Source organism: Cherax quadricarinatus, chromosome 43 (assembly GCF_038502225.1).
Source record: "Cherax quadricarinatus isolate ZL_2023a chromosome 43, ASM3850222v1, whole genome shotgun sequence".
Lineage (NCBI taxonomy): Eukaryota > Metazoa > Arthropoda > Malacostraca > Decapoda > Parastacidae > Cherax > Cherax quadricarinatus.
This window is the reverse complement of record NC_091334.1, coordinates 10600712-10625767: the sequence shown is the minus strand read 5'-3', so window position 1 is coordinate 10625767 and position 25056 is coordinate 10600712. Positions and strand designations below refer to the sequence as shown.

Sequence of the window (25056 nt, the reverse complement as noted above, 5' to 3'; positions counted from 1 at the left end):
GTCAACTGTCAACACCACAATATGATAAGGACTAGATCAAAAACGAGTACTTCCGACCACGAGTCACGAGTGTTACAGAATTCCACCAGTCAGGGAAAGCAGACAGATCTTCCCTTCCGTAAACCCGTGCTGGTGGTGGTCTGTAGTATTGTTTACCACCCCAAGACACCAACACCCTGCAACACTATACATGTCAGTGATACTGGATTGCCAGTGTCTTCTTTTTTGCTTGGCTGGTCCAGCAGGTTTAAAACTTATCCTCGACTACAAGAAGATTATGAAGCCTGAAGCGCCATCTGTACACCGACTTGACACTCAAGGATATTTTAATCTCTAAAATTGGGATTTGGGTAAACTCACTGTATAGAAACTGAAATACACACCTCTCGGTGTATATATTCCTTGCTTATATATATATATGCATGTCGAGCCGAATAAGTAAAATTGGTCAATTAGCAATAACTCGCTTAAAATTAGGTCCTTTCTAAATTTTTCTCTCGTACGTTTAAAGATATATATATTTTTTCATTTATGGTAATGTAAAAATTAACAATTCTGCACCAAAAGAACCTTAGAAAACTTCCTAACCTTATTATAACAAGAGCAATTTAATTTAGCCTAATCCAAGTTTACAATAATTTAATAATAAACAAACACAATGAAATATATTTTTTTCGTTAGGTTCAGAATTATTTTTGCGAAATTATTGCATACACCAATTTTAGCTTGCCTTATTCGGCAAGAAGAGCGTTGCTATTTAAGCCAAAAATCGCAAGTTTTACCTATTCGGCACGACATATATTAATTTATTTATTTGTTCAGCTTTCCAAAGGCTTCAAGCAAGATCGCCACTCATCTAGATATCCATCAGTTACACAACCCAGGGCAACATGGGTTTAGAGCAGGTCGCTCCTGCCTGTCCCAACTACTGGACCACTATGACAAGGTCCTGGATGCTCTAGAAGATAAACAAAACGCAGAGGTAGTATATATAGACTTTACAAAAGCCTTTGATAAGTGTGACCATGGTGCAATACCGCACAAAATGCGTGATAAAGGAATAACAGGAAAAGTTGGTAGATGGATCTATAATTTCCTAACAGAACACAAATAGTAGTAGTGAACAGAGTAAAGTCTGAGGCGGCTACTGTGAAAAGCTTTGTTCCACAAGGCACAGTACTCGCTCCCATCCTGTTCCTCATCCTCATATCTGACATAAACAGGGATGCAAACCACAGCACCGTGTCTTCCTTTGCAGATGACACCCGAATTTGCATGACAGTGTCCTCCATTGAAGACACTGCAAGACTCCAGGCGGACATCAACCAAATCTTTATATGGGTCGCAGAAAACAGTATGAAGTTCAATGATGAGAAATTTCCATTACTCCGATAAGGAAAACGTGAGGAAATTAAAACTATATTGGAGACAAATCCCAACCACATAATAGAGCGAAAAACTAATGTAAAAGACCTGAGAGTGATAATGTCAGAGAATATCACTTTCAAAGTCCACAACATTGTATCAATCGCATCTGCTAGAAAACTGACAGGATGGATAATGAGAACCTTCAAAACTAGGGATGCCAAGCCCATGATGACACTCTTCAGGTCGCTTGTTCTATCTAGGCTGGAACATTGCTGCACACTAACAGCACCTTTCAAGGCAGGTGAAATTGCTGACCTAGAAAATGTACAGAGAACCTTCACGGCGCGCTTAACGGAGATAAAACACCTCAATTACTGGGAACGTTTGAAGTTCTTCAACCTGTACTCCCTAGAACGCAGGAGGGAGAGATACATGATTATATACACTTGGGAAATCCTAGAGGGACTAGTACCAAACGTGCACACGAAAATCACTCACTACGAAAGCAAAAGACTTGGCAGACGATGAAACATCCACCAGTGAAAAGCAGGGGTGCCACTAGCACGATAAGACAACACAATAAGTGTCAGGGGTCCAAGACTGTTCAACTGCCTCCCAGCATACATAAGGGAGATTACCAATAGACCCCTGACTGTCTTCAAGCAGGCACTGGACAGGTAACTAAAGTCAGTACCTGACCAGCCGGGCTGTGGTTCGTACGTCAGTTTGCGTGCGGCCAGCAGTAACAGCCTAGATGATCAGGCCGTTATCCACCATGAAGCCTGGTCACAGACAGGGCCGCGGGGGCGTTAACCCCCTAAACCCCCTCCAGGCATAATGAGGCGTTATCCAAGCAAAGAAAGAGTAGCTCCTGCATACACTATTTACTTTGCATTAAATATTTTTAAAGCTATCTCAAGTTTGTCTTTCACCCCTCCCTATCTTTCCAACATTATTATTATAATTAATAATAATAATTATTAATATTATTTAACACGCTGGCCGTCTCTCGCCAAGGTCCTCTGACCCCCCCCCCCCCAAAAAAAAAAATAAATAAAAAAAAGATGAAAATACATTCACCATCATTCATTCAAGACATCACAGAAGCTGCGAAGTCCTGCCCTCGAACAAGGAACACTCAAGCCACTTTCTCGGTCACACTTCGCGGAAAGCCGTGAGGAGAGCCGCGTGCGTCCAGTACAACCCCGCAGCACGCATCGTTCACCGCCTCAACACCAGCCAGACAGACAGGCGCATCGTGTCAGAAGGATCGTGATGAACCACCAGGTATTGCTGGAAGGATGCAACTACGCTGGTTCTCAACCCATGCAACCTTGATTAAATAAAAAAAAATAAGTGCGATTGGGTTTTAAGCATAACTACTACACGGGGGTCGTTAAGACTGCACGTAACCTGTCAAGAATATTTAATCAATAAAAGTGTATATACACCGAGAGGCATATACCTCTCGGTGTATAACTTAAAACAATTTACAATCCTAAATAATAATAATAATAATAATAATAATAATAATAATAATAGTTACAAATATAATAACATATCAAGGAGTCTCGAGGAACTCTCACAAATACACAAGTTTTACCTTTAAATTCTTATAAAAGCCAGATATCAAATGCTGTCAAGACAGATATACCAACAAGCAGGTAACGCCACTTCCTTTCTTCCTCAGTTGTCTTTAGTCACTGTAGTTCCAGATCCAAGGCCCTAATGTTATTATTACCCTGGACAAGCTGGGAGCATGAGTGACATCTGACGGTGTCCCTGGTGTTTCAGGTGACCTGGGTAATGCGAGAAATCCAAGGCCTGGTAGATCACGCCTATTAGGTCATGTCTGGTAGATCACGCCTAGTAGATCACGTCTGGTAGATCACGTCTGGTAGATCACGCCTAGTATAACACGTCATAAGCGGCTTACTTTTCGAAGAAACAAGAACTATGTACAAGCCAACCCACTACAACATCAATTCTATTGTTTCTGAATGCATCGAGGTCGGTCGCAATGATTCGACACATTGATGACAACGAGGCAATACTTTCGAACAGTTTAATCCCGAACAAACGACAATTCTTAACTGTGACCAGGAAATATGAAATGGCGTTATGAAAGATTAAAGTTATTATTATGAAATACCTTGAAGACCTGTTTCCCAGCGAGGTGCACGGTGGAAACTGACACCCCTGCCTTCCAACTGACACCCCTGCCTTCCAACTGACAACCTTGCCCTCCAACTGACACCCTGCCTTCCAAATGACACTCAACCTTCCAACTGACACCCTGCCTTCCAACTGACACTCAACCTTCCAACTGACACTCAACCTTCCAACTGACACTCAACCTTCCAACTGACACCCTGCCTTCCAACTGACACCCTGCCTTCCAACTGACATCCCTGCCTTCTAACTCATCACTGTTGCTGGGTCAGCACCAGGAGATGTGGGTCATCCAGAGAACTACGACATTTTTGGTATTTACGTCAAAAATTTAGTGAATACAATACAAGCATTTCCAGCGACTTGGTCAAGCGTGTTGATGTGGTTGTCTATGGTATACAATACCATCAAAATAAAGAACTTGGCACATATGCAACATCTGGGTATGTTTAGTGTAGACGTTTCACCATCCAGTGGCTTTACCTTCTAATTATGTCCTTGAATTTGTATTGATAGAGCCACTGGATGGCGAAACATCTACAATAAAAATACCCAGATGTTTTACATATATCTAATTCTTTGTGTTTATATGGTGTTTGATGTATCTACGAACCTGAAACGGGAAATCGTTCAAGAGTTGAAAGGTAACAGTAATGTGTTTTAAAAGCCCAAGTACTGACATGAGATTCAACATAAACATGACTGGACACAAATAACCCGCACGTAGGTAATAAACTTATGACGACGTAAACCATGGTACGGGTGGGAAATGAACTCGCGGCTAGTGAGTCGTAAAACTCCAGACCGGCGCGTTAGCCACTGGGCTCCTACCGTGTTTTGTTTGCAATCGTGTCGGTCCACCTTGGACCCTTAACCATACACTTAACTTTTTTTTTTAAATCCCTGGGTACATTATATTTTTAATTCATAACGTATCCTGGTCCGGTAGTCTCAACCGACGGCAGAAACGTCTGGTCTAGTGTACCTGTAGATGGAAAAATAAACAGAGCAGTATAATGTGATCCCTTACTGACTACGTTTCGCCCACACAGTGGGCTTTGTCAGGTCACAGATCTACCTGATCTGACTGATTCGTCAGAAACTGCGTCCTGACACGGGTCTTAATACTAATATGTCCCGTACGAGGCTCTCAAAGATGTCGATGTAATTCAGCTGTTCTGTGGCCGAGATCAGGGTCTTGATGTAGTCCCGTGTTCCAAGACAAAATATTTTGTTTAACAACGGGCTGAGGCCATCAGCCCCCCTTCCCCATCACTGTCTCTGGGACCTGTGTTGAATGGTCGGGTAAACTTGGATTTGAGACTGACCTACCCCGCACAGGCAGGTCAGTCTCAAATACAACCTCCCCAACTTTCTCCACCTGACTCTCCACTATATATATACTCATGTATTCTTCACCCTGGTAGATCTGTTTGTGACTTGGTAGGTAAGACACATAGGCCTACACAGTAGGCTTCTTCAGTCGAATACAGAAAGTAGGCAGGAACAGTAGAGATGTGAAGACGATGTAATCAGTCCATCACCCTTGAAGTCGTAGAATTTGAGGTTGTCAGTCCCTCAGCCTGGAGAAGTTCAGTTCCATAGTCAGGAACTATCTGAAGATCAAGCGACAGTGCGGAGACTTAAATACTGTCGGAAGGAGAGGTGCAGAGTAGTAGCAGTGGGAATGCGGCCACTGAGAGGTAATGTCCCTCTCAGATCCAACAATTTTCACTTGAAAAAGTTGTCCAAGGTGTTTTCTGTACCAAGATGCCATTGTGTTGCAGTGTCTGACAAGATGAACATCAAAATGGTATACAATACCGACAGGTTGGTAGGTAAGACACATAGGCAACAGTTAGGCAACTTTATTCCGAAACGTTTCGCCTACACAGTAGGCTTCTTCAGTCGAATACAGAAAGTAGGCAGGAACAGTAGAGATGTGAAGACGATGTAATCAGTCCATCACCCTTGAAGTCGTAGACTTGATAAAGCCCACTGTGTGGGCGAAACGTTGTCAATAAAGCATATCATTATACTGCATTTGTGTCTGTTTTTTCCATCGTGTCGGTATTTTATACCATTTATCTCCAGTGTACCTGTAGAGGCAGACGAATTAACACGGTGTAGCAATGAGGCGGACACAAGAATGATGCTACACCCAATCGATGGCCCATATATTGACTACCAAAAAGAATCCTCATTACAACAGAAGATGTTCACATGGTGGCCGTTCATCTCGTTAAGATCACCAACGACTCATGACCACCGGATAACGTTCCCGGTATTTAATTACAGGTTCTATCGCTGAGAGGTTGCTTCAAGACAGATACGACTCACTGTGTGTGCTGCTCACGCCCTTACAAGACTTAAGACCATATAAACAATATGGTAAGGGCAATACCATAGTAAGGGTAACTCGTAACTCTGGAAAGTTTGCTAGTCACAGCTACAGATAGCACCTGCACTAGCTGTGCTACGCAGCAAATAGTGGGACTGACCACAAATAATGAAAGTCTGGTGGGGAACATAATAGTATCGAAGACAGCAAACTCTTGTCAGACAGCTCAGAGTTGCATACTGGTGCTAATCAACAAAACACATATAACTTTAGCAAGAACATCAACTGGGAGCTAATAAATCGTGAGCTTACTGAAGTATGCTGGGAAGATAATATGATAAAGTAAAATCTGAAGCAGTATTTCCAGAGGATGAACTCAATGGCAGAAATATTCTCCATTCATATACCAGTCCGAAGAAGGTGCACTGTGGAGAGAAAGGCGCGCCCTCTATAGTTTAAGACGACTGATAACAGAGCTCCTCTAAGGCAGGCGATTCTGACGAACGAAAAGCAAAAAGCATAAATAAAACTGAGAAATCCAAAATATTTCTTCTCGTATGCAAAATCCAGAGGAAAAACATTTAATATCAGACCTATGAGACGAAACATTAATCAGCTCATATAAACTCCAAGCCCCTACAGTAAATTACTGGGACCGCTAGAAGTTTCTCGAACTATTTCTTGAACGTAGACAAGAAAGATATAAACTTTACCTGGAAGATACTAGATGACTGGTACCAAACCTGCACACCGAAACTACTACTTACGAACTCAAGAGGCTTGGTAGACGGAGAACGTAAGAAGTGTAAAGGGACCACGACTCTTCAACACCTTTCCTTCATACATGAAAAGGATTACCAATAGTCCCATGGCTGTTTTCTAGAGAAAAGTCGATAAATTCCTCAAATCAGTTCCTGATCAACAAAACTATGTTTACATACGCTGGACTGCATGAGGCGGGCACAAACAGCCTGATCGAGGAGGCCAGCAACCAGAAGGCCTGGTGTGGGACCGATGACCTCCGGAAGTTATTGAAATTGGTATAAAGTACCGACAAACTGAAGATTAAGACACATGTGAACAGCTGGGAATCTTTATTGACGACACACTTCGCCTACACAGTAGGCGAAAGTATTTGAAGTTCTCAGTCCCCCAGCCTGGACAAGAGTTCAGCACCATGGTCTGGAATGATATTGTTCCAGACCATGAACCATGGTGACGAGCACTACGGTGCTCGTCACCAACTACAAGGCTGAGGGACTCATTACCTCATGTCTTGTATATATATATAATTCTTCACATTATGTCCTTGTATTGATAAAGCCGCTGGTCGGCCAAACGTCCACAAATAAAGATACCCAGATGTTGCACACGTGTCTAATTCTTACGTACAGTGATGTTATGTAACTTTTCCTCGCGAGTAGTGTTTTAGACTGTTTACAATTATTACTGACAGTGTTTACAATTATTACTGACAGTGTTTACAATTATTACTTACACAGATTGCTTACAATAATTAGTGGTTGTTTACGGTTAACACTGACAGAGTGTTTACAATTATTACTTAGATTAAAGTTACATAAGCACCTGAACACCGATTTACACAAACACACACGCCAAGTAAGATTACACAAACACATACGCTTATCAAGCTTACATTAACACACACGTTTAGTAAGGTTACATAAACACACACGTTTAGTAAGGTTACAAAAACACACACACGTTTAGTAAGGTTACATAAACACACACGTTTAGTAAGGTTACATAAACACACACGTTTAGTAAGGTTACATAAACACACACGTTTATTAAGGTTACATAAACACACACGTTTAGTAAGGTTACATAAACACACACGTTTAGTAAGGTTACATAAACACACACGTTTATTAAGGTTACATAAACACACACGTTTAGTAAGGTTACATAAACACACACGTTTAGTAAGGTTACAAACACACATACGTTTAGTAAGGTTACATAAACACACACGTTTAGTAAGGTTACATAAACACACACGTTTAGTAAGGTTACATAAACACACACGTTTAGTAAGGTTACATAAACACACACGTTTAGTAAGGTTACATAAACACACACACGTTTAGTAAGGTTACATAAACACACACGTTTAGTAAGGTTACATAAACACACACGTTTAGTAAGGTTACATAAACACACACACGTTTAGTAAGGTTACATAAACACACACGTTTAGTAAGGTTACATAAACACACACACGTTTAGTAAGGTTACATAAACACACACGTTTAGTAAGGTTACATAAACACACATACGTTTAGTAAGGTTACATAAACACACACGTTTAGTAAGGTTACATAAACACACACGTTTAGTAAGGTTACATAAACACACACACGTTTAGTAAGGTTACATAAACACACACGTTTAGTAAGGTTACATAAACACACACGTTTAGTAAGGTTACATAAACACACACACGTTTAGTAAGGTTACATAAACATAAACAAAAAAAGTCGGGGAGCAGACACACACTTCCCAGCAAATTATCTGGCATCCAGAGGATGGGAGATATGACGTAGAGTGTGACGCAAAGCGTGACGCAGACGTGAGGCGGTAGGTGACGCCACAGGTCCTCCTCACGTCACCCAGCTTCCCGGCACCTGACGCAGCTACACTTTTTATTCTTTTTTTTTTATAAGAGGAACGAGAGGATCCCAAGGTGATCCTGGGAGAGAAAATAAATATCTTGCATCTCTTCCTCCTCTTTCTTCGCCTCTTCCTCCTCCTCTTTCTCGTCTTCCTCTTCCTCTTTCTTGTCATACTTCTCTTCCTCCTCATCCTCCTCCTCCTCCGAGAGAGTGAGATAGAGAGAGACTACGTTGACCTTTCTTATCGAGGACAGTGCGCTGTGTAGCTGCGTAAAACACTTGTGTAATGCTAAACACCTGGCACCATGGCCCTGTATACCTGGCACCATGGCCCTGTATACCTGGCACCATGGCCCTGTATACCTGGCACCATGGCCCTGTATACCTGGCACCATTGCCCTGTATACCTGGCACCATGGCCCTGTATACCTGGCACCGTGGTCCTGTATACCTAATACCGTGGTCTTGTTTACATGACACCATGGCCTTATTTACCTGACACCGTGGTCCTGTATACCTGGCACCGTGGCCCTGTATACCTGACACCGTGGCCCTATATATACCTGACACCATGACCCTGTTTACCTGACACCATGGCCCTGTATACCTGACACCATGACCCTGTTTACTTGACACCACGGCCCTGTATACCTGACACCATGGCCCTGTATACCTGACACCGTGGCCTTGTTTACCTGACACCATGGCCCTGTATACCTGACACCATGGCCCTGTATACCTGACACCATGGACTTGTTTACCTGACACCGTGGTCTTATTTACCTGACACAACGAACTTTTTACCTGACACCATGGCCCTGATACCTGACACCATGGCCTTGTTTATCTGACACTGTGGCCCTGAATACCTGACACCGTGGTCTTGTATACCTGACACCGTGGCCCTGTATACCTGACACCATGGCCGTGTATACCTGACACCATGGCCTTATTTACCTGACACCATGGCCGTGTATACCTGACACCATGACCTTGTTTACCTGACACCATGGCCCTATATATACCTGACACCATGACCCTGTTTACCTGACAACTTCCAAAGACAATATCCAATTGGCGATCAACAAGGCCCTGACCAGTCCAAGACTCTGGCCAGTCCAAGGCCCTGAATGGTCAGATACCGGGCTGCGATTAGTTTGAGGATCCAACCTCTACCACTCCTTGTGTTGAGAGAGTCATGGAAGAGTTGCAAACTGAATGGTCTAAAGAGTGACGATTCGTAGCCATTTATGATGTCTGCAAGACGTTGCGTTCATAGTAAGTTTATATACAAGGTGGTGAGTGTTGCACTGATACCAGGCCCTAATGTCATGCCCAGTCTCTGTTCACCTTTGTTACTGAAAGCGAAGTAATTCAATCTGGGGTAGAGTTCTAGGAAGATCAAGACTGAATTAGATTATGAAAAGAGGTGGCTTGGACAGGTGCCAGATTAACCAGGCTGTAATGGATGTGGGGCAGCTGGCCATCAGCAGCGACAGCCTGGTTGACCTGGCAAATACCAGACAAACCTAGCCCATGGTCGAACTCCGAAAGTAGAAAAACTCTCGGAATTCATCAAAAGTATATCAAAGGTATGGGTGAGAACTAGTGTAAACAGATATGTGATACTAAATGTAAACTAGCTAATTTCTTGTGTTGATACTGTGACCTAAGCTATGTTATTTTCATTACATTCTTCCTGTTACACATAGGTTAAATTCAGTATGAGTTCTTCCGTGGCCGCCTTAATGCAGTAGAACCCACCGTCATATCCACTCATGAAACAGAGCATAATAATACTGCTCCTTCTCGATGTCAAACTTCTCTGAGTCTACAACACATCCCGGCTTTATCTAGGTCTACAGGAAACCTAATAAAGTCGATCTCATCCACTTGTTTTCCCACCGAGAAAAGCATATTAACTGTGGTGTCTTCGTTGGTATCTTCCTCCGGACAAACCAAATATGTAGGCCAGAATTTCTTAGAAAAATGAGTGCAGCCCCATTACCACTGTATTTCTAAAACTCAAAGTTGCCCTTTTATGTGATCTTAAGAGTGAAAATATAACGCACAGCAAATAATCAACAACTGGTTATTACATCATCTTCATTTCACTACTACATCTGTTGCCTCTGTATCTGAGTGAAGAAGCATACTGTGAGGCGAAATGTTCCAACAATGAAGATACTCAACTGTTGCACATGTGTCTTGTCTTAATCATCAACTTGCCAGTATTTTATATCATTTTGAACATAACCTTAGGGTGAACACACATCAAACAGCATCTCACTGAACGTGCTGGTAGCGGACCTGACAGCATAGCCCAGACTCTTTAGAGAAAGCAACAAGAACGTGGCAGTCATAATTTCTAAAATCACATGTAAAATGACCAGAGTGTCATCCACGACCACAACACCCAGGCAGACGTGTACAAGCTCCCCTGTGCAGGATGTGGCAGATTTTACAATGGTGCAACAGCCTAATCACCAAAACTATCGAGAATGAGTGTAAAACTCACAATCTGAACAATGCCTGTCCTTTTCTACATCTTGTCAGTATCACTGCCTGTCTTATACATAAAGATAAACACGCTAACCCCATTGACTGTCCACGTGCACAACGCACTGTAAAGACAGCAAGACAAGATGGTGTTGTTTGGAAGCTGCCACCATAAAGACCACCAATATTATATCGCAAAATCAAGAGACATTCAGTATTGCTAAGCTTCTTAACATACTCATTCTATACTGTTACAAACCTAACAAGCATATGTGATGCCAACACCCACAATAACACCCACAACACCCACAACAACACCCACAACACCACCCACAACACCCACAATAACACCCACAACAACACCCACAACACCACCCACAACTCACAACACCACCCACAACGACACCCTCACCCTCACAACCTTCTTTGCTTTGTCACTTCCCTTACTGGTATATAATGTTCTGTAATATTACTTTGTCATTATCCTTACCTGAAGCATTACTCTTTGCCGTTATCCTGACCTGTATATATCTTGCAGCATGATTCTTTGACGGATCTCTCTTCAAAGTTTGCTCTTCACCGAGCGTACTTCTGCCATACTTATAAACAAAACTTTCCATCCAACAACGGATGGCATGATGACTTACCTTTCTGGGTGGCGGCAGACGCTGGAGGATGTGGTCAACTTCCTCCTCGGAGGCGCTGACGTTGCTGCAGGTGGAGCAGTTGGAGATGCGCCGCTGTTGCGGCACCTCCATTAAGCTCTCTAGGCTGACGGGGGTGAGTGTGAGGGGAGTGGTGAGGTCGACGGTGCTCACGCTGGAGCAGGAGGAGCAGCTGGACACCTTGCGGGAGGAGTCATCGCTGACGGAGAGTGTGGGGGAGGAAGCAGAGTGTTGTAGCGTGTAGAGCTTGTCTAAGGAGAAGTCGCTGGAGGCCAGCGCCACCGTCAGGCTGATTGTGTCGCCGCTGTGGTCACTGATCACTACAGAGGGTGTCCGCAGCGCCTTCCTGCAGGAGTCGTCGCCGGCATCCTGCGTCGCCACTCCCCCACATCCCCTCATGCGCCGCACTAGCTCATCACAATTGACGCAGCCGCAGCGCCGTTGCTGCGTCTCCTGACACCTGTGGTTCATGTTGGATGCTTTGCGACGAAGCGTCACCGTTTCTCCATCTATGTCTACGTTAATCTCCCCGCCTGTGTTAGTCTCATTAACACATATCGCTTTACCTTCTGATGTGGTTTTAGCACAATCGTGGAACACTTGACCAGTACTGATGCCATCGGCAGATACCTCAACTCCGTTCGTGCACTTATGTTGCCTCTGGAGGCACGAATCATTGCACTTATGTTGCCCCTGGAGGCACGAACCACAGCACTTATGTTGCCCCTGGAGGCACGAACCACTGCACTTATGTTGCCCCTGGAGGCACGAACCACTGCACTTATGTTGCCCCTGGAGGCACGAACCACTGCACTTGGATCGTTCACGTGTACAAGATTCACTGCACTTTTCACCCTTATTGACACTTTTGTTACTGATGTTACAGGTATCGTTGATGACGGGATTATTATTCACTTGGCGGACGCCGCTCGTGGGCGACGCTGCCGGGAACACCGGGCCGTCTTCTTCAACTTCGACGGCGCTGTCTGCAGACTGCGAGCGTACCCAGTGGTCCAAGGCGTGGCCCACTGAGGTGGAGCGCACCAGAGGGAGGTTTTCCACGGAGCCCAGGCGTGAGCCCATGGAGGAGGCGGGGGAGAGGGACCTGAAGGGCGTTATGAGACCTGATAGACGGTTGGCTACGGTGCTACGGAAGACGGGCGACGGCGACGGCGTCGTGGCCGCGGAACCGTCGTCGCCAGGACACCCTTCGTCACTAGCGGCGGAATCCAGACGAGCCAGAGAGGAACTGAGCTTTGGAGAGGCGCGCGATGTGCGTAAGATAACCAAGGGCAGAGCCTGGGCTGCTAAGGTTAGGTTGGGGTCACTCTGCCAGCGCCAGGACGGGTCACTCTGCCAGGGTAGCGAGAAGGACCTGCTGCTGCGTGCGTCACAGCTCTCCCCATCACCCGAGTCTAGCGACCCCCGGGGCGAGTCCTCTTCCTGGTAGGGGTTAGATCTTTCGTGGAGGGGGTAGCGTCGGGGCGGCGTGCCCTGGTGAGGGGCGGCAGGGGCGTGGAGATTGCAACAGGAGCGGGAGGTGAGGAGCTGGGTGCTGGCCGTGTTGCGGCTCACCAACATGTCTGTGTACTGTCGCACCAAGCTTCTTACGTTGACATCCGGCAACTTATCTTCTTTCTCGTCACCTATCTCGGCTGCCCTATTACACTCATCACCAGGCTTCTGCACGGCTTGCTTGCCTCCCACCACTACTACCCTCTCCTGTACCTCCACCCTCTCCTGCACCTCCATCTCCCTCACTCTCAACTGCACCTCCACCACTGCTTCATCTCTCAACCCCTCCTGTAAATTCATCTCTGTTCTCTCCTGCACTATCATCTCCTTCACCTCCATCCCTGCTGTATCTTGCACCTCCACCCCTGCACCCCCCTCCACGTCATCATCCTTGCTCTTAGCTTGGTACTCGGGCAAATGCCTCAGGTAGCGGCGATAGGCCACGGAGTCTGGCGCAGGGGGCGCCCGCCCATCTCTTGCCCACCCACTGCAAGACATCCTCATGACAGCACCAGCAGCAGAAGAAGCGTGGGCCTGGGTGGCTCATGGGGCGGCAGGCCCACCATGATGGGCGACACGCCCAACTCCCCGCATGCACAACCTGCAACACAAAACGTAGACTGTCAGACAAACCATTGCAATACCCACATGGCACTATCGACTGAATGTGACCTTTAAATTGAGGCCTTGATGCACAATGGCTCTTGATCTACAGAATAGGAACCGAATGCTCCCATTCCAGGGATCAAACCTTGATTACTTTCCATTACCAAGGCGTTGTATAATAACCCTCATAAGTTTGGATCTTCCCCATGGCAATAATAATAATAATAATAATAAAGCATATTTCCCTTCAATTCCAATACTACTCTCGTTGCGATCATTGATCATTGTACATATTTTTATTTTTTTATATGCTGAATTAGGTGTGGGCTCCATGGTGGTGTTGCGTACTCCAGAGACAAGCCTGATACATGTGTCAAGCACGGTGTATGTTCAGTGTATATACACACACTGAAGAGGTGCATATCTTCCAGTGTACATACAACGTGGGGTGAGTATCTCAGTTTATATGCACTGAAAGCTTACTTAAATCTCGATTTTAGGTAATTATGCTGCTCAGTTCTGGTCTCCATATTACAGAATGCACTGTACATAAATTGTGATGAAAAGCATAGAGAGAGAAGGATGGAAAACTGATCCCGAGTATCAGAAACTTTTCCTGAGAGGACAATCTCGAGGCACTAAAGTTGCACTCGGTGTTAAGACGTAGAATTTGCGGGTGGATATGACTGAAGTGTACAAATGGAAAACATGAATAAATCAAGGGAATACAGCGTGTTGAAAATATCTAACCAAGACAATACTCGCAGCAACGGATTGAAGTTGAATAAATTTAGATTTTTAGAAAGGTCATAAGAAAATACTGATTTAGCAATAGAGTTGTAGATGACTGGAACAAGCTCCTAGGTAGCGTCAATGAGGGAAGAACTTAGGGCTGCTTTAGGTTGAATGAGTACAAGAGTGGGTGTGAGTAGGTGTGAAACTGGAACTGCGTAGCCTGCCGCAGTGTTCCTTCATTCTGATGTTTTTTTTTTCATTCAATAAAGTATCCTTGACAGGTGGTGTGAAATTGACGTGAAGCTTCAAAACCTTCATTTGCTTCGACAGGATTTGAAACCTACTAAAAATCAACTTGTCCGGGAGGTGAGGGGTGGTGACAACGTCCCACCGAGACACGGGCGGCTCCAGAATTTCTGTACCGCGGAAAGGGGGGGAGGACAGTGGACTGGGGGGGGGGACTGCATGGGTGGGGCTAGCTAGTAGGAGGATGGGCTAGAGGACAGCTTTTGTAGGTGTCTTTTTTTTTGTTAGTGTGTATATTATATAGATCAATAAATATAGTAATGTTTTCTAAATACTTTTATTCACACTTAATAGTGAGAAAACAATTGTCTATATTAAATAATAAAATTAATAATTACATGAAATTACGCCAGCATGTAAGCCGTCATAATAATATTAACCTTGGTTCTAATAATGAATTGATATATATCTACAATAACATATTCATTTTAATTTGGAATGAGAGATTCGGTGTAACTGAAAAGTTACGGTAGTGCGAGTTTTATGTTGTAGTTGGAAACAAAACTATCAATGATAATTCCAACATTCAGACTCTTGGGTTCTTTTTCCAATTTATAGATGCAACTACAATATCGTTTTACTACCACTACTGTTGTTCCTCAAGCCAGTTTTTTGGCTAGTCGCAGGCAGGAAAAACTACGTTCACACGCTGCAGAATTACCCGGCATAAGTTGAATAACATGACTTGTTATCACGGGGGAGGGAGGGAGGCTCTGAAGGAGCTGGGGGAAATTATGAGGGGGGTATTCAGCCCCCTCCTTCCCCCCAAGACCGCTCCTCAGTTACTGCCGAAGCGTAACTACTAGTTATGAGTGAGAAGGTTGGATTCTAGAGGAACCTGCCTTCCTACTTCCAATAGTGAATCCCGTCACATTCACTATCTTCCAGATCTTCCACCTTATCTTACTTGGAGAGGGTTTCGTGGGTTAACGCCCCCGCGGCTCGGTCTGAGACCAGGACTCATGATGGATGAGGATACGATCAACCACGCTGTTACTGCCGGCCGCACGCAAACTGACATACGAACCACAGCCCGGTTGCTCAGGTACTGACTTTAGGTGCCTGTCCAGTGCCTTCTTGAAGACAGGCAGGGGTCTATTGGTAATCCCCTTTATGTATGATGGGAGGCAGTTGAACAGTCTTGGGCCCCGGACACTTAATTGTGTTCTCTTTCAATGTACTCGTGGCGCTCCTGCTTTTCATCGGGGGAATGTTGCATCTCCTGCCGAGTCTTTTGCTTTCATAGAGAGTGATTTCCGTATGCAGGTTTAACAGTATTTGAGACTTCATTCTCATGTCTCAGCTCAATATCGTTCCACACTATGTAGCTGAACTCTTCTCCAGGCTGAGGGACTGACCACCTCAAATACTATTTCTCCAAGGTTGATGGACTGATTACATCACCTTCATTTCACTACTACACCTTCTGCCTCCGTATCTGACTGAAGAAGCCTACTGTGAGGCGAAATGTTTCAAAAATAAAGATACCTAACTGTCGCACATATGTCTTATCACCAACTTGTCGGTATTTTATACAATTTTCATCATAAAGAGCCACCACCATTTGACTCCCAGCGACAACCCCCACCCCACCCCTCGCTTACGTATGTGTAGCCCTTGTGCTCCCCTCTGTGACGCTTCCAGTGACCTACACACACAAAACATAGTGAACAATGCTGCTGCACTTTTTTTTTTAAACTCACAGCCTAACAATCAACACGAGGGCCTTTTATCCCGATGATGAAAGCGGCTGCTTTAACAAGTGTTAAAAAAAAAAAAACATGAATAACAGTCTAGCGCAGGCACACACAAAAACAATTTAGTTCTCCCTCAAAAGACACCTTCCACTACCGAAGAAATATCAAGCGAATGTATTTTTTAACAATAATAATAATAATAATAATAATTAATATTAATTAATATTAATTAATAATAATTAATAATAATAATAATTAATAATAATAATAATAATAATTAATAATAATAATAATAATAATAATTGCTGTAATCATAAACACATTTGTAATTGAGCATTATGAAATACATGTACGTTACTAGGCTAGTCAATTAACTGGATTAAAATACATGTACGTTATTAGGCTAGTCACTTAACTGGATTAAAATACATGTACGTTATTAGGCTAGTCAATTAACTGGATTAAAATACATGTACGTTATTAGGCTAGTCAATTAACTGGATTAAAATACATGTACGTTATTAGGCTAGTCAATTAACTGGATTAAAATACACGTACGTTATTAGGCTAGTCAATTAACTGGATTAAAATACATGTACGTTATTAGACTAGTCAATTAACTGTATTAAAATGCATGTACGTTATTAGGCTAGTCAATTAACTGGATTAAAATACATGTACGTTATTAGGCTAGTCAATTAACTGTATTAAATGCATGTACGTTATTAGGCTAGTCAAATAATTGTATCTATATTCAACAGGGTGACATCACTGGAGGTGAAAACCAAACTAGCGGATATAATAATCATAATTGTCATAATTACAATAATCATAATTGTAATAATGGCTGTGAACACGACGCTGGTGAAGTACTCTTGATCCAAACTATTGGAGCTACCCTACCTTGGATTAAACCTGGATACTTCTCATTCTCCGGGCTATGTATGACTTACGAGTTTAGCGATTCACAAAAATTAGTCATTAAGCCTGACCTGTCTAACATGGGCCATTAGGCCTACTGTAGTAGGCTTGGCTTGCCTGGTATGGGCCAGTAGGCTTAGTAAAGTATTCCTGACCTGCTTAACATGGGCCAGTAGGCCAACTATAGTGAATGAATGAATGACTACACCCACCACCTCTGTTATACCCTTGGTGGTGTCAAGAATTTGCATACTTCTGTAGGCTTGTCTTGTTAATGAAGCTATTATTGCTGGCGGCTCGCTAGGCCATATATCCATCACAGCCTGGTTGATCTGGCACTTTGTGGAAGTATCTGTCTAGTTTCCTCTTGACTTCCGGCAGTTTATGATATGTTAAAAAAAAAAAAGTCTGGGTTCAAGGATGTTGATACAATGTTCTCTTATTGTGTCCACGGAGTCTGCTTTTCCCTCCCATATCTCTCACCCCAGTATGTTGTTATTGCAGTGTGCAGATTTGGGACTAGGTCCTTCGGTACCTTCCACATATATTATCATGCAGCTCTCTCTGCTCTACGGATGTTCCCAGTAATTTTAATATTTTATTGAGTCTTGCGGCTAAGATTATCTTTTCTTTGCTGTGACATATTCACGTTTTTCAAACAGTTCGATAATCCTTTTAGGCTTCTTTTCAATCTTCTACTATTTTCTCTCTCTTTCTATATCTGATCTTCTTTTGGGTTTTCTCAGCAGTACACATTTCATACATCCTTTTTAAACAATGTTGAGGATTTAGGGTATTTAGGACGACTTCCCTGGGAATGTCTGATAGTTCTTTGTTTATTTTAACCCAGTTAATTTCCTGATTGTTGAAGTTAGATTTACTGAACATCCGAGTTTTTTCTTGTACACTATGTCCAGAGCTTTCCACCCCCTGAATTTATCTTGTTTGATTTCTCTGTGATTATGTCTCTGATTAGTTCCTCTTCGTTCGTGAAGTTCAAGTCCAGTGTATTTTAATTTCTAGTGAGTTCTGTTACTTCCATTAGCTCTCTGTTGTGTAATGCTAAGTTAACGTTCCTCCAGGAACTATTTCTGGTATAATACTGTGAAGAATGAGACGTGTAACATTTAGGAACTTCTCTGTATTGGATTAAAGAAACCACGTCTCCTCAGTATTCTCAAATATTGCACAAGTGTTTCATTCTTTAACTTGTTGGTTTTCTAAACCATTTAGATCACATAATGCTGTTATCTGCCATTTTTCATTTCAGATTCAGAAGGTCGAAATTTCCAAGGAGGGCAATATTTGGTGTAGGACTGCCAAAATTTTCAAGGCAGTGATCTTCCTTATCTGATCAATGAATTCCTCGGCCTTTTTTTGACGGTGGAGTATATACAAGGATAATTACAAGATTCTTTTCCACTTTCATATCTACAACAGTGACCTATTAACTCTTTCACACATATATAACAATTAGAAGTTTTACCAATAACAGAAATTTTTGCCAGAATGTTTTTTTTTAAATGCTGCACACGCAACATTGTGTTTCAGTGAGGATCACATTTCAGTTAGTTTCAAACCCTGAATGTTGACAAAATAGGGAAGGAGGATTAACCATTTAGGATGTTTATGTTGAATGTTTATGGCTCATTACCACTGGTACTGCCATCTCGTGTCATGGTTCTTGGTGTAGGTATTACTGGTCTTCCCAGCACTGTGCGTAGTGAGGGTTGTTGTACGGTTAGTCCTGGTATGTGACCAGATGGTTCACTGGGTTGCATTGCAATGTGCTTCTGTCTCCTCTGTGCCCTCTCACCGGGTTTTATTTCTTTAAATGGTATTTCTATTTCTCCCTGTTTTTTACTGTTTACTAAGCTTTCGGCCTCCTGTTATGTAGTTCCATATCCTTGTGTTGTCTTTACTATGTAAAACATTGGGTAACTACCACCACCACTCCCTCCCCCACCACTACCTACACACCACCACTCCCTCCTCCACCACTACCTGCACACCACCACTCCCTCCCCCACCACTACCTGCACACCACCACTCCCTCCTCCACCACTACCTGCACACCACCACTCCCTCCTCCACCACTACCTGCACACCACCACTCCCTCCCCCACCACTACCTGCACACCACCACTCCCTCCTCCACCACTACCTGCACACCACCACTCCCTCCTCCACCACTACCTGCACACCACCACTCCCTCCTCCACCACTACCTGCACACCACCACTCCCTCCTCCACCACTACCTGCACACCACCACTCCCTCCTCCACCACTACCTGCACACCACCACTCCCTCCTCCACCACTACCTACACACCACCACTCCCTCCTCCACCACTACCTGCACACCACCACTCCCTCCTCCACCACTACCTGCACACCACCACTCCCTCCTCCACCACTACCTACACACCACCACTCCCTCCTCCACCACTACCTGCACACCACCACTCCCTCCTCCACCACTACCTGCACACCACCACTCCCTCCTCCACCACTACCTGCACACCACCACTCCCTCCTCCACCACTACCTGCACACCACCACTCCCTCCTCCACCACTACCTGCACACCACCACTCCCTCCTCCACCACTACCTGCACACCACCACTCCCTCCTCCACCACTACCTGCACACCACCACTCCCTCCTCCACCACTACCTGCACACCACCACTCCCTCCTCCACCACTACCTGCACACCACCACTCCCTCCTCCACCACTACCTGCACACCACCACTCCCTCCTCCACCACTACCTGCACACCACCACTCCCTCCTCCACCACTACCAGCACACCACCACTCCCTCCTCCACCACTACCTGCACACCACCACTCCCTCCTCCACCACTACCTACACACAACCACCACCATCACTCCCTCCCCCACCACTCCCTCCCCCACCACTCCCTCCCCCACCACTACCTGAACATCACCACTCCCTCCCCCACCACTACCTGCACACCACCACTCCCTCCCCCACCACTACCTACACACAACCACTCCCTCCTCCACCACTACCTACACACAACCACCACCATCACTCCCTCCCCCACCACTCCCTCCCCCACCACTCCCTCCCCCACCACTACCTGAACATCACCACTCCCTCCCCCACCACTACCTGCACACCACCACTCCCTCCCCCACCACTCCCTGCACACCACCACTCCCTCCCCCACCACTACCTACACACAACCACTCCCTCCTCCACCACTACCTGCACACCATCACTCCCTCCCCCACCACTACCTACACACAACCACTCCCTCCTCCACCACTACCTGCACACCACCACTCCCTCCCCCACCACTACCAGCACCCCACCACTCCCTCCCCCACCACTACCTACACACAACCACTCCCTCCTCCACCACTACCTGCACACCACCACTCCCTCCCCCACCACTACCTACACACAACCACTCCCTCCTCCACCACTACCTGCACACCATCACTCCCTCCCCCACCACTACCTACACACAACCACTCCCTCCTCCACCACTACCTGCACACCACCACTCCCTCCCCCACCACTACCTACACACAACCACTCCCTCCTCCACCACTACCTGCACACCACCACTCCCTCCCCCACCACTACCTACACACAACCACTCCCTCCTCCACCACTACCTGCACACCATCACTCCCTCCTCCACCACTACCTACACACAACCACTCCCTCCTCCACCACTACCTGCACACCACCACTCCCTCCTCCACCACTACCTACACACAACCACTCCCTCCTCCACCACTACCTGCACACCATCACTCCCTCCCCCACCACTACCTCCACACCACCACTCCCTCCCCCCCCACTACCTGCACACCACCACTCCCTCCCCCACCACTACCTACACACAACCACTCCCTCCTCCACCACTACCTGCACACCACCACTCCCTCCCCCACCACTACCTGCACACCACCACTCCCTCCTCCACCACTACCTGCACACCACCACTCCCTCCCCCACCACTACCTGCACACCACCACTCCCTCCCCCACCACTACCTACACACAACCACTCCCTCCTCCACCACTACCTGCACACCATCACTCCCTCCCCCACCACTACCTGCACACCACCACTCCCTCCCCCACCACTACCTACACACAACCACTCCCTCCCCCACCACTACCAACACACAAACCCTCCCACCCCCACCACTACCTGCACATCACCACTCCCTCCCCCACCACTACCTGCACACCACCACTCCCTCCCCCACCACTACCTACACACAACCACTCCCTCCCCCACCACTACCTGCACACCATCACTCCCTCCCCCACCACTACCTACACACAACCACTCCCTCCCCCACCACTACCTACACACAACCACTCCCTCCCCCACCACTACCTGCACACCACCACTCCCTCCCCCACCACTACCTGCACACCACCACTCCCTCCCCCACCACTACCTACACACAACCACTCCCTCCTCCACCACTACCTGCACACCATCACTCCCTCCCCCACCACTACCTGCACACCACCACTCCCTCCCCCACCACTACCTACACACAACCACTCCCTCCCCCACCACTACCTACACACAACCACTCCCTCCCCCACCACTACCTGCACACCACCACTCCCTCCCCCACCACTACCTGCACACCACCACTCCCTCCCCCACCACTACCTACACACAACCACTCCCTCCCCCACCACTACCTGCACACCATCACTCCCTCCCCCACCACTCCCTCCCCCACCACTCCCTCCCCCACCACTACCTGAACATCACCACTCCCTCCCCCACCACTACCTGCACACCACCACTCCCTCCCCCACCAATACCTGCACACCACCACTCCCTCCCCCACCAATACCTGCACACCACCACTCCCACCCCCACCACTACCTGCACCCCACCACTCCCTCCCCCACCACTACCTGAACAACACCACTCCCTCCCCCACCAATACCTGCACACCACCACTCCCTCCCCCACCACTACCTGCACACCACCACTCCCTCCCCCACCACTACCTGCACACCATCACTCCCTCCCCCACCACTCCCTCCCCCACCACTCCCTCCCCCACCAATACCTGCACACCACCACTCACTCCCCCACCACTACCTACACACCACCACTCCCCTACCACTACCTACACACCACCACTCCCCCACCACTACCTACACACCACCACTCCCTCCCCCACCACTACCTACACACCACCACTCCCCCACCACTACCTACACACCACCACTCCCCCACCACTACCTACACACCACCACTCCCCCACCACTACCTACACACCACCACTCCCCCACCACTACCTACACACCACCACTCCCCCACCACTACCTACACACCACCACTCCCCCACCACTACCTACACACCACCACTCCCCCACCACTACCTACACACCACCACTCCCCCACCACTACCTACACACCACCACTCCCCCACCACTACCTACACACCACCACTCCCCCACCACTACCTACACACCACCACTCCCCCACCACTACCTACACACCACCACTCCCCCACCACTACCTACACACCACCACTCCCCCACCACTACCTACACACCACCACTCCCCCACCACTACCTACACACCACCACTCCCCCACCACTACCTACACACCCCCACTCCCACCCCACTACCTACACACCACCACTCCCCCACCACTACCTACACACCACCACTCCCCCACCACTACCTACACACCACCACTCCCCCACCACTACCTACACACCACCACTCCCCCACCACTACCTACACACCACCACTCCCCCACCACTACCTACACACCACCACTCCCCCACCACTACCTACACACCACCACTCCCCCACCACTACCTACACACCACCACTCCCCTACCACTACCTACACACCACCACTCCCTCCCCCACCACTACCTACACACCACCAATCCCTCCCCCACCACTACATACACACCACCAATCCCTCCCCCACCACTACCTACACACCACCAATCCCTCCCCCACCACTACATACACACAAATACCACCACCACTCCCTCCCCCACCACTACCTACACACCACCACTCCCTCCCCCACCACTACCTACACACCACCACTCCCTCCCCCACCACTACCTACACACCACCACTCCCTCCCCCACCACTACCTACACACCACCACTCCCTCCCCCACCACTACCTACACACCACCACTCCCTCCCCCCCCACTACCTACACACCACCACTCCCTCCCCCACCACTACCTACACACAACCACCACCACCACTCCCTCCCCCACCACTACCTACACACCACCACTCCCTCCCCCACCACTACCTACACACCACCACTCCCTCCCCCACCACTACCTACACCCCACCAATCCCTCCCCCACCACTACATACACACCACCAATCCCTCCCCCACCACTACCTACACACCACCACTCCCTCCCCCACCACTACCTACACATCACCACTCCCTCCCCCACCACTACCTACACACAACTACCACCACCACTCCCTCCTCCACCACTACCTACACACAACCACTACCCCCACTCCCTCCCCCACCACTACCTACACACCACCACCACCACCACCACTCCCTCACCCACCACTACCTACACACAACCACTACCACTACTCCCTCCCCCACCACTACCTACACAACAGCACCACCACTCCCACCACCACTACCTAAACACAACCACCACCACCACTCCCTCCCCCACCACTACCTACACACAACCACTACCCCCACTCCCTCCCCCACCACTACCTACACACAACCACCACCACCACTCCCTCTCCCACCACTACCTACACACAACCACCACCACCACTCCCTCTCCCACCACTACCTACACACAACCACCACCACCACTCCCTCTCCCACCACTACCTACACACAACCACCACCACCACTCCCTCTCCCACCACTACCTACACACAACCACTACCACTACTCCCTCCCCCACCACTACCTACACAACAGCACCACCACTCCCACCACCACTACCTAAACACAACCACCACCACCACTCCCTCCCCCACCACTACCTACACACAACCACCACCACCACTCCCTCTCCCACCACTACCTACACACAACCACCACCACCACTCCCTCTCCCACCACTACCTACACACAACCACCACCACCACTCCCTCTCCCACCACTACCTACACACAACCACTACCACTACTCCCTCCCCCACCACTACCTACACAACAGCACCACCACTCCCACCACCACTACCTAAACACAACCACCACCACCACTCCCTCCCCCACCACTACCTACACACAACCACTACCACTACTCCCTCCCCCACCACTACCTACACAACAGCACCACCACTCCCGCCACCACTACCTAAACACAACCACCACCACCACTCCCTCTCCCACCACTACCTACACACAACCACCACCATCACTCCCTCTCCCACCACTACCTACACACAACCACCACCACCACTCCCTCTCCCACCACTACCTACACACAACCACCACCACCACTCCCTCTCCCACCACTACCTACACACAACCACCACCACCACTCCCTCTCCCACCACTACCTACACACAACCACTACCACTACTCCCTCCCCCACCA

The 25056-nt window shown here is 47.3% G+C and overlaps 1 protein-coding gene across 2 annotated transcripts in view; it reads right to left on the bottom strand.

The window, feature by feature from the left end:
- Positions 1-25056, bottom strand: part of LOC128694255 (uncharacterized) — a 591702-nt gene that overhangs the window by 500418 nt on the left and 66228 nt on the right. The window contains exon 2 of one of the 2 annotated variants that reach the window (XM_070093572.1): positions 11664-13797. In XM_070093572.1, the coding sequence (XP_069949673.1) occupies positions 11664-13700 (2037 nt within the window). In that variant the 5' untranslated portion in view covers positions 13701-13797. Of the gene's footprint in view, positions 1-11663; positions 13817-25056 lie in introns of those variants that run through there. The other variant, XM_070093573.1, reaches the window with a different exon arrangement.